Source organism: Sardina pilchardus, chromosome 23 (assembly GCF_963854185.1).
Source record: "Sardina pilchardus chromosome 23, fSarPil1.1, whole genome shotgun sequence".
Classification (NCBI taxonomy): Eukaryota; Metazoa; Chordata; class Actinopteri; order Clupeiformes; family Clupeidae; genus Sardina; species Sardina pilchardus.
The window spans coordinates 16,241,774-16,253,883 of record NC_085016.1 but is presented as its reverse complement, the minus strand read 5'-3'; the positions used below and the strand labels follow the sequence as shown (position 1 = coordinate 16,253,883).

The window sequence follows — 12,110 nt, the reverse complement described above, 5'->3', positions numbered from 1 at the left end:
AGTGTATTATATGGAACGGCTGGAGTTAGGGCTCTGCCATGCGTCCCCAGCCCACAGTGCTCTTATGGATGGGACAGGTGGTCATTTTGGATCAGTCCCATCTGGCTTCAGAAGCATCAGTGCTGTTAAAGGGAGAGACAGACAGACAGACGCCATTTTGGCTCAGTCCTATCTGGTTTCAGAAGCATCAGTGCTGTCATAGGGAGAGACAGACAGACAGACAGACGGCCATTTTGGATCAGTTCCATCTGGTTTCCTTGCGTTGGCTGATGGGATGGGATGGGAGGGGAGGGGGGGGGGGGGGGGGGGGGGGGGAGGGAGGGCTATGTGCTCTACAGGTCCCTAAATCGCTCCTGTTTTAATGCCTGTGTTACTAACACTTAACTCTACTTTGTTTAACTGCAATCAGATAAGAATCATGTACTCTCTTAATCTCAGTTGCTTCTTATGGACCCTATGGTTTTTTTTGTTTTGTTTTGTTATTTGCTTGTATTGTATGTTCTTTTGATGAAAAAAATCGCAACATTGCTTTTGTTACAAACGCTGTGCTCCAAGGTGTGTATAGGGATGGGTTGGGGAGGGGGGGGCATTGTTTTTTTTGTTGTTGTTGTTTTTTTTCGAGTGTTTCGGCGGTCTACACTAGAACCACCACTGCAGCAGATGCAGCCAGTCATGGAACCAGCAGAGAACCACGGCAACACACACACACACATACACACACACCACACCACACTTCATCGGCGCTCAGGGGCGAGCCATCAACACCTCCGCCAGCCCAACCCCTCGGCTCATTGCCCAATGGGATGGACCCGTGGGATCTCCTTGTTGCTGATTGGACAGAGGCATGCTGTGTTGTTACCCCTTGTTTGTCCTTTATTACTGCGCATAGCCATCTGTTCAGTTGTATATGAATTATTTTTAAGAACTGTTTTTTTTTTTTTCTTTGAGGGGGGGGGGGGCAGGGGGAACTTTTTCCATTTATATTGTGTATACATTGTATTTTTAAATGTCACAAAACACCTGTATGTGAAGCGAAGCAACAACATGTGTACTGGAGCAGTTTATTCAACAATTACATTTTGGCAGCTGTTGATAATGAGTGTGCTTCAGGTGTGTCATTGCTTTATTTAGTTTTGACTTGAATGAGAAGCTTTTCAGACATGTCAGTATAGGCAACTCTGTTCTCTTGCCTTTAGAGGCACTGACTGTGTCTCAAACCGCCTACTAGCACACTTCAAGTACTTAGATTAAGGATATAGTTCAGATATTGGAACAACACTAACCATCGAAAAGTGGGCACAACTAGCAGTTTACTGATGGAAGTATGCGGTTTGAGACACGGCCACTGAATGGCTCAGATTACATTACTTGCTTTCTTGTGAGCACCTTTGTGTGTTGAAGCTATACAACTGATCCACAACAGGGCGGTAAATATTACACAATCTTTAACCAGGAGAGATCCCTGTGAAATCCTATTTTCTCATCGCATGTTACATTTTGTCTAGAAAGCACATGTTGTAGCCTAGTGAACGGGGGATCCCAGTGATGCAGTGTTGAGGTTGAGGGGGATGATCCATGTTCTTGTTGAATTTGGCTATGGTTAAACAGTGCTCCGAAGGCAAAAACCCCCAACTGTGATTGTGAATGAATTCAAATCTGTGTGTGATTGAAATGTTTAGGTTATTTCTAGTTTTTTTCATAAGTACAGTCCTAAAATAATCTGTAAATTTAGATTCTAGATTCTAAAATTCTAGATTACAGATGTTGGTGTAGCTATCCTAATGATTATATTACATTATTATTATTATTGAGCAACTTATGCTGTTTATTAGAAGACTTAAGTAAGTACTGGATCATTTCACACTTTCATATCAAACCAAATCTTCCTCAAGGAAGAATAGCAGCAAGATGCACTCCCAGGGTTAGATGGTTTTCCATAGGAGACATACCAAAAGGCCTTTGATCCACCAAGGTGTGTTTTTAGCAAAGATAATATCTCCTGAAGGAAGTTCCCTTTAAGCCTACCTTACACTAACAGTCTTTGACAAGATTTGGGAAAGATTCTTGAAAGACTGTAGTTTTTTGAGTAAAGCTTGAATGAGGGGCATTAGTTAAAAGACTACAGTCTTTCTAGAATCTTTCTCAAATCTTGTCTGTCAGTGTAAGGTAGGCTCTACACATCTTGCAGTAGCGCAGAAGCCTGCGATTCTGCCTGTGGCGGTTTAAACACCCAAAGCGGATTAATTATGGCCATTCAGTTGGCCAAGCGCTACATCGGCAGCTATGGACACCAAGTAAATTTTCATTTATTTTCATTAAATACAATGCTGAGGTTGGTGTTATAAATGATTAATGGATGATCAGGTTTGACAGGTAGCCTGTCCTGTGTTATTTTTTTTTTTTTTTTTTTTTTTTTTAAACAATCGAATAATACTTTTCAGGACACAGGTTTTCACCAACACCAAACAATCAAGAAAACATCTTGTCAGCCAACTGACAGATAAATTGAGATAGATGATCAAATTCACCGGCCACTCAACATAGACTGTATAATTATAATGTATAATACTATATTATAATGTATAATAATATAATGTATACTGTATAATAGATTTTGCCAGCATTTGGCTAGAGGCCGGTGCGAATTCCCATACCAGACACACACACAAGCTTTTCTAATGATGAAACCAAGTGTGTGAGTTGAGATGGATTTCCCAGATCTATTGACCTCTAACCATATATCAGTGAAGGGACTGTGTGTCTGTGATCCGGTGTGTGTGTGTTATTGGTAGTGTGTGTGTGCTTTTGGCAGTGTGTGGGATTGTGTTGATCTGCTTGTGTGTGTATCTGCTAACAGGATTGGTTGTGTGTGTGTGTGTGTGTGTGTGTGTGTGTGTGTGTGTGTGTGTGTGTGTGTGTTAGTGAGGTCAGCATGACTAGTGTGTCCTGCCTGTCCATCTGACCCTGAAGTGTGTGTGAACACAGGAGACAGGAGAAGTGATGCTCAGAATCTTTATTGTGTCAAACTGACTCTGGATCAGGACTCCTCCTGGCCTGACCAGCAGGGTGTGCTGCAGCTCAGCTCTCAGCCCCGTGGACATGGCCCGGCATGGGCGATCGGAATACGGTGGCCTGATCTTCTGTGGATGAGAGATAACAGTGCAATATGTCAGTTTGTGTGTAACACCAGGGGTGCCTCTCATTCATCTTTTACATCCTTCCTTCCTTCCTCGGTCCTCACCCTCACTGATCTACTTAAAGAATGATGGGGTGGCAACAATGGTCTATCCAGTGTTAGTTATAGATCAGTGGGAACGAGCCTGAAGGACCTAGCATCGAGGATCGGATCGAGGAGAGATGTTGATAGGGCACCAGGCATGTCCTTTCTGATGGCAATTGAATGAATCTCCAGCACCCCACTCAAGATACATCTCTCCCCCAGATAAGAAGATGCTAGGAAAGGAGCGGAGGATGATTGGAAGGAGAATATAGCATAGGAGAGGTGGACGATAGGCCAAGCAGTTCTACGCATTTACTTACTTTCTGGTCTTGCAGAGATCACACATATGGCTGTAGGTGACGCCATCTCCACAAATTGGGTTGTAAATGTTGCAGTCATCGGGGTTAAGGTTCTGACACTGAACAGAGAGAAGGAGAAATCCGGTGATTTTTCACATCGGACATTTTTCACACGAACACAGGTGCCTTGTGAGCAGTGTAGCATGCACGGTAGCTGCCTGTAAGCTCTTAACTGTTGGCTGCATCAACTCAAGCTAGATCTCAACTCAAGCTGTATTTTTTTTGTAATACAGTACGCATGACCTTGAGAAACCAAGATCTTTGTGAAAAATCGCTGTATTTCCCTTTGAACAAACATTCTCACATATACACACAAGTGTGCACGGACAGAACACAGAAATAACATTGCGTTGTGCTTTGACTGCATCATGGTTCAGTCTTGCATCTGCTCAGGCTCAAACCTGCGAATTTTCAACACCTCAGCTTGGTAGGCATCTGTTCCAGCAATGAGGCTCAAACCCATGATTGCTATAGGGTCTGTCGCCAGCACGTCTCTTAAGGATATTTATGCGCTTACCTGCTGTTCTGGGGTTAAATCCTTCAAATGTCCCAAAGTAGGACCTGATTTGTAAGTCAGACAGTGGAGGAAGGGAGAGAGGAGAGAGGGTGAGGAAGATGAGAGAGACAATAAGAGACAAAGAATATATAATTCTATAAATAACAATTATATATAATTTATATAAAACCATCCAGAGCATCAGCCTCTTCACCAAAGTCATCCTGCTTCTGACCTTCAGCAAGAGGTTGAGAAGCCATGGTGCAAACCCTCGTGACTGCTGAGCCCTGTGTGTGTGTGTGTGTGTGTGTGTGTGTGTGTGTGTGTGTGTGCGCATGCGAGCGTCCAGAGAGAGTTGGAGATAGAGAATGTACCTGTGAGGTAAAGTAGAGCGCAGAGGGTGAAGGTGATGCACAGCTTCATGATGCCTTCAGATGGAACAGCAGTGTCGTCTCAACAGTATGGAAACCTTTGTCAGCTGCTTTTATACCCTCCTCATCTCTCACTTTGTGCTCCCACCCCTTAGTGTGTGTGTGTGTGTGTGTGTGTGTGTGTGTATCTATGCATGCATATGTTTTTCTGTATGTGTGAGAGTGAAAAAGATGTGCCCTTCTGCACTCCTTATTGTTTCAACCCCATCTGTATCTGAGAGATATGAGGTTTGGCAATGTCATGCTCGAACAACAATTACACAACACACCTTTAAGTGTGTGCCCACCGGACATGTGCTATACGTGACAAGAACATTGTTTGAACTCCATTCTAATGTGCCTCAAGCCCATACCACTGAACATCGTGTCCAGTGGGCGCCGGCCTTTAGTTTTGTCAAAAATCACTTTTTCCGGGTTTTTCACACATTTTTACTTCTTTCTAGCTGTCCTCCCTGTCTAGCTATTTTCCTGTAAAATATCCTGTATTTTAATACTCTCATAACATTTAACCTGCCACCAGACCTGTTATTCTTACTCTGTACAGTTGTCCTGTTGCTAGCCCCTTGTCCTTCCAGCAAAACAGATGTTTTCAAAGCATCGTTTTGCTCACTTGAAGGCGACCTTAGAGTGATATCAGCCTATTTAAGATGATTGTTCTGAGAGCAGATTTTGACGCCAATCTGTAAATAGTCACACCTAGTTAGAGCAGCAGTTTTGTTGCCTGAATTGTTGTTGTTGTAGCAAAGGGACAGCAGAAACAGAAAGACAAATGTTACATTTTTCCTGTATTTTGTGTGAGAAACTTGGAAAATGTTTCTTATTTTCAATGCTCGACGTTGACAGCTATGGTGTTTCTGCAGCAGTGTTGAAGTCCAGAAAGCTGATAAGGCTGATGACAGGCAGGATTCCTGCATCAGAAAGATTGCTGGAGATAGTGAAGTCAGAATGCAGAATACTATCCCCCCATTCTGACCAACTGCACAGCTCAGAGAGGGATGTGACACAGCACTCACTGAGCACTCACAGCACTCACTGTTGAGATGCTATCTCTGTGAGAGTATTGCCACATGTTTAGGGTGCGTGTGCACGGCGTGTGTGTGTGTGAGTGTGTGTGTGTGTGTGTTTGTGTGTCTTCCCCGTAGAATTATAAGGTCGATCTGACATTTTTGTCAAAATTGAGCTATTGACATTCTTATTTCTGTGACACCGTATGAAGGTGAGGTGAGGGGTTTCTTGTATTGTATGCATTTTGGGACATTGTATCTAAAGAGATATGTTCTGCTTATCAATAACATGGAACTCTCAGAACTACTCAGAACGTTGACAGAACCATATAACTCTAACAGGGGAGCTACGCCAGGTGCATAACTGAAGCGTTCCGTTCGCAAAGCGTAAGCAGTTCATAATCACTATAATCAAATGAAGTAGCTATACCAGACGCGAAAGTGGCGCGTACATCTGAAAGAAAATAGACCAGTCTTCTAAAATGTAATGTCTGCGTCACAAACAGAACGCTTCAGTTACGCGCCTGTTGTAGCTCCCCTGTAAGGGGCTGTGCAGTTTTAGCAGTTTAGCTGTCCAGGTCCTGAGGTGCCAGAATGGACTCTGCTTCACACACACACACACACACACACACACACACACACACACACACACACACACACACACACACACACACACACACACACACACACACACACACACACACACACACACACACACACACACACACACACACACTCCCCTCCGTGACACCACATCACCACAACACACACAAATAGCAACTAACCCAAATACAGCAGAGTCACATCACACAGACACACCAGCCTCACAAACACACATACATACAAAACTCACATCGTAACCTCATCACACACGCACGCAAGCACGCAAGCACGCACGCACGCACGCACGCACGCACGCACGCACACACACACACACACATGCATACAAAACTCATATCATAATCTCATATACTGTACCCTACACACACACACCACACATACAGTATACATGATACACACCCATACCAGTCTTATACCAGCCGCAGTCTTTCTCTCTCTCTTTCTCTCAGAGAAGTCGACAAGTTTAACAGTATAGTGAAATGACAAGGATGACAACATGAACAACAGCAGAATCAAACAACGTGGGTCTATAACAAGATTGTCAAGCCACAGGAAAGTCAACATAAATATCAGCTGAATGAAATGTTAGCGAAGACGGCATGCACAGCAGCAGAATCAAATGATACAATAGGGCACATAACATATGGGGTTCCAAATTACGCAGAAGTTTAATTTTCCCCAGTCGCTTTGGTGCATTTCCCGAATCATAGCCTAATTATCACAGTTAGTGCATTTCTCAAATCAATTAGTGCAAACTGCACAGCATGTGGATCACCTGCAAAAGCACATTGCTCAATATGCTTAGTACATGCCTCAAAAGCATATTTCTGTATGCCAACGAAATGGTCAGTGCAATCAAAATGACAAGTTATGATGCCAAATGACAAGTCATGATACCACCCCCCACAAGTTTGTTTCAGGACAAGGATACAAAAGCAGTTAAAATAGATACAAAAGGCTCCTTGTTTCCCTTATACACAAATTAAAATAAACTACAACAAATCAAATCAAACCAGAACACAACAACCCTCCACAGTCCTGAGGATAATAGACACATCATCCAAATTCAGCAAAACATTACAATACAATAGGCAGACACCAACAGAGTACAAAATACCACATATAGTCAGGTTTAGGCCAGCCTAGTCTTAGTCAGGATTATGAGAACTCTCAAAATATAGCAAAATAGGCCCATAGACTTTCCAAAAACTTTAAACTCATTGTAGAAAGTCTAATTATTTTCCAGTTGAAGGAAATAAATTCATTCTCATTGAGTTGAAACAAATCAAACCAGCTAATAGGCTAACTGAAAAAAAACACCATACCAATCTCTATGTATGGTGAAGGGTATATGATGATGTGGGGTTATTTTAATTCCTGGCTTTTAAAAATAAAAATCTGCCTGCCTTCATGGGAATTTACCATATTTTAAGGAAAAACATTTATTTACGATATTAATAGTATTCATTCACAAAGAAAATTGGTGTCCTTAAAGGTAGGATGTTTCCTCATTTTCTTTTTAAATTTAAGTCATTAAGATCAACATTTATATCCCTCTTTTTAGTCAACTTTAGCATGTGTTCAAATACTTATGGAGGGCACTGTTGGCAGTGGCATGCCATTGTGCATAGACACAACCAAGAGAGAAGCCTCAGTGAGCTCACCTTTGTGATATTAGATGGGTTTTCGAAGAGCTAGGCTAACAACTCAGATACTCCATATGTTGATTACGTACAAGTCTATTCCTTAATTGCATGTGTCATTAATGTGTTGTAACACAGTACATTGAGGTATCTGTTTGCATAGCAAATACACTTAGTCAGATTTATACTGCCATCTGCTGGTCAAAGAAACCATTGGCAGCTGTATTCTGTGATCTACCAAATAATTTAACTATCACCGCTGTGATACACATAGCCATAAGCCTACACATAAAATCCTATTTTTGAACACACACACACACACACACACACACACACACACACACACACCCCTTCAATTTTTCATCCATTAAAGTAGGCTATGCCAAAGAATTTATTTGATGTAGAATTTTAAAGAAGCAATAACTGTAACAGCAATAATGGTTATAATGCAATGGTAATGTAATACATTGTAGTTTAATTGAAGGGCAGCAGCTGAAGGGTAGTTAGCAGATGTAACCAGTTTCATGGCTGTCCACACGTATGGACTGTCTTGCACACCACGTTATACCCACTCATCCCTGGTCAGAGCAGAGAAAATTGAATAAAAAGTGTGATGGTTGTACTCTCATCCGGCAAAAAACCCCCGGAATGTTCAGCACAGGCACCAAACTCTTTCTTTTGGAGTACATTGGGATTGTGCTTGTCACATGAAACGTGCAAGTTGACTTGACTTGACTTGTTTGTCTGTATCAAAGATCCTTCATTACTGAAAGCTCTGTTCTAGAATCTTTGCATGGAACATTATCATCAGTGGATTTAAATCATTACAAGTGAGTTCTAGAATGTTCCATCATTAGAATGTTGGTTAAAGTAGAATCCTGAGGTAAAACCCTGAATCATTTGGACATTGTACACCAGAGATAACACTGAGAGACAGCTTTCTGCTGGCGATTTTACACTTATTCATTGATCCACTTATTTCAACTGCTTGATATCGGTAATCCTGCCAAGGACACAGAAGGAGTATAATTTCTATTCTGTTACACTTGCTGAGGATGGAAGTCAGAGGCGAAGTCAGAGGCGAGGTGAGAGGGGAGAGAGGTTGCTTCATGGGAGCCATGAGAGCCCTCATGAACACCATCCGAAACCGGCTCAAACCAAAGAGAGCACGACAGAGAACAAAGAACCACCGAATCTGTCAAAACTCTGCCATGGCCCTGATGAAGTCGGCAAAAGAGAGAAAACTCAAGAAGCGGCAGCTGCTGTCATCTGGGCTGAACATCAAGCCGAGCAAGCCCAACCCTGTGGCTAAAGGCACACCTAACAGCACTGCTCAGAGAGGGATGCAGAAGCAAAATGAAACTCCTGGAGAAGTCCAGGAAAGATTGAAATCTTCTCTGCAGGCTTTTAGAGAGAGGCGCAAGCCACGCTGGGTGGTTCAGACCAGAGTGGAATTCCCGCCTGATCCAGTGAGTGAGGCCAAGGAAAACATGGAGAACACTCAGGCTGGAGAGGATCTCCAGTCTGGTGAACCAGCAAGTAAGAATGCAAATAACATAACTTACTGTATGCTATGACTTAAGATAGCTTATACCCAGTTTACTTTAATTACATAGACCATAAACTGATCATTCATGCCCACCATTACCTTTTCAAACCTTTCCTAACTTTTCAGGCTGGGTTGTGGCTTATGGCCAGATGTGGCAGAAGATGACCAAACAAGATGGTCCTGTCCTCTGCAGCATGCCCATCATGTACTGTAAGTAAATGTTGTTATTGTGAGTACGATGGTGACCATTAACAAATGTCTTGGACTAATGCTTATTTACAGAGGAGATCTTCGATGTACAGGAAACACTTTGAGTGTCTGCCATTGTGTTGATTTGTGCTTATCTGCTAAATAACCATAGCCATAGCCATAAATTGTGCAGATACTAACATTAATATGACAAAAATGTGTGAATATTGAATGTCACGATCTGTCTGTCAAAATGTGTGAATTGTTGTTTTTTTTGTTGTTGTTGTTGTTGTTGTTGTTGTTGTTGTTGTTGTTGTTGTTGTTGTTGATGTTGTTTTTGTTGTCACAGCTGACCCTGGCTCCAGTTCCCCTGTCCTACCTGAATGGACTCTTGACCACCTGATCGAGGAAATGAGTTCATCAGCAAACAAGGAAGGGGGAGAGCAAGGTATGTTTAATATTTGCTTGAATTAGAAAATGATCATTGGAACAGCTTTAATCACAGTAAGCCTAAATTATTCTTTGTCAAATATCAACATGGTCAGTTGGCATATCAGCATTCATTAGACTAGCCAGCATAACAAAACCATATCACAATCATAAAACCATTTGAAAATAATTAAAAATGACTTTCATCAGAATCAGCAAGTGAGGCCACAGACATGGAGGAGACTCAGGCCGGAGACGACCTTCAGTCTGCTGAACCAGCAAGTAAGAACATAAACCTCACAGACCTCAAACTGTTAGCCACAATTGACCTTTTGTGGGAACAGCAGGATATAATTATGGTCATTTGGGCTCCCACTGTCTGTCGACTTCAAGGCAGCGCTGTGTGGAAGGCACTACTAGGGTTAGGCCAGGGTTAGGATTAGGATTAGGTGTAGGTATAGCAGCGCTGCCTTGAAGTTGACGGTCTGGGCCCAAAAGACCATCAAGCGAACAGCATAGGTCATAACAGTTAACCTTTTCAAACCTTTTTTTTTAACAGGCTGGGTTGTGGCTTATGGCCAGATGAAGCAGGAGATGACCAAACAAGATGGTCCTGTCCCTTGCAGCATGCCCATCATGTACTGTAAGTAAATGTTGTTATTGGGAGTACAAGTGGCTATTTATAGAAGTCTTGGACTAAATGCTCACTTTTCAGTGGAGATCTTCAATGAGTAGGAGAAGCCTCAATCAATGTACAAGAAACTGACACTGTTATCATCTGCCATTGTGATTAAATTGCGTAAACTATAGATATCGTCAAAATGCATGAATTTTATGTCACCTGTCTGACTCAAGTGTTGTTGTTGTCACAGCTGACTCTGGCTCCAGTTCCCCTGTCACACCTGAATGGATTCTTGACTACCTGGTGGAGGAACTGAGTTCATCAGCGAACTTCTAATGTTCCAGGATGCCTGGGCGCTCTGACTAGGGATGAGTGGGTATAGCGTGTTGTGCAGAACAATCGTCACTGTGGACAGCCAGGAAACTGGCTACATCTGCTAACTACCCTTCAGCTGCTGCCCTTCAATTAAACTACAATGTATTACATTATTATTGCATTATAATCATTATTGCTGTTACTGTTACACTGCTTCTTTAAAATTCTATGTCAAATAAATTATTTTGCATACCTCAATTGATGAAACTATATGTGTGAAGATGCATGTGTGACTGTGTTTATGTGTTAAAACCAGGTTAAATGGCATTTTATGAGTATCACAATGGTGGTAATTAAATGATAATTGGTTTGGTAGATCACAGTGCAGCTGCCACACGTGGTAGTCGACAAGTTTAACAGTATAGTGAAATGACAAGGATGACAACATGAACAACAGCAGAATCAAAGAACATGTGGGTCTACAACAAGATTGTCAAGCCACAAAGTCAACAGAAATATCAGCTGAATGAAATGTTAGCGAAGACGGCATGCACAGCAGCAGAATCAAGTGATACACTAGGGCACATAACATATGGGGTTCCAAATTACGCAGAAGTTTAATTTTCCTTTTTTTCATTTTCATTTTTCAATATGCTTAGTTCATGCCTCAAAAGCATATTTCTGTATGCCAACGAAATGGACAGTGCAATCAAAATGACAAGTTATGATGCCAAATGACAAGTCATGATACCACCCCTCACAAGTTTGTTTCAGGACAAGGATACAAAAGCAGTTAAAATAGATACAAAAGGCTCCTTTTCCCCCTTATACACAAATTAAAATAAACTACAACAAATCAAATCAAACCAAAACACAACAACCCTCCACAGTCCTGAGGATAATAGACACATCATCCAAATTCAGCAAAACATTACAATACAATAGGCAGACACCAACAGAGTACAAAATACCACATATAGTCAGGTTTAGGTCAGCCTAGTCTTAGTCAGGATTATGAGAACTCTCAAAATATAGCAAAATAGGCCCATATAGACTTTCCATAAACTTTAAACTCCTTGTAGAAAGTCTAATTATTTTCCAGTTGAAGGAAATAAATTCATTCTCATTGAGCTAAAAGCAAATCAAACCAGCTAATAGGCTAACTGAAAAAAACACCATACCAATCTCTATGTATGGTGAAGGGTATATGATGATGTGGGGTTATTTTAATT

The 12,110-nt window shown here is 41.7% G+C and overlaps 2 protein-coding genes across 3 annotated transcripts in view; one reads left to right on the top strand and one right to left on the bottom strand.

The window, feature by feature from the left end:
• The window catches only part of creb1a (cAMP responsive element binding protein 1a), an 8,844-nt gene extending 8,571 nt beyond the window's left edge, over positions 1-273 (top strand). For both annotated transcript variants that reach the window (XM_062527263.1, XM_062527262.1), the window contains exon 8: positions 1-273. This exon is cut by the window's left edge and continues 1,007 nt beyond it. The gene's annotated coding sequence lies outside the window, so the exon portion shown is untranslated.
• Positions 274-3,043: 2,770 nt separating this feature from the next.
• On the bottom strand, positions 3,044-4,540 carry LOC134071645 (serine protease inhibitor Kazal-type 1-like). The gene is made up of 4 exons (XM_062528444.1): positions 4,450-4,540; positions 4,097-4,140; positions 3,541-3,638; positions 3,044-3,140 (listed from the first exon to the last, which is right to left on the bottom strand). Exons 1-4 carry the CDS (start codon positions 4,496-4,498, stop codon positions 3,086-3,088), a joined length of 246 nt encoding a protein of 81 aa, XP_062384428.1. The 5' UTR covers positions 4,499-4,540; the 3' UTR covers positions 3,044-3,085.
• Between the last annotated feature and the right edge of the window lie 7,570 nt (positions 4,541-12,110).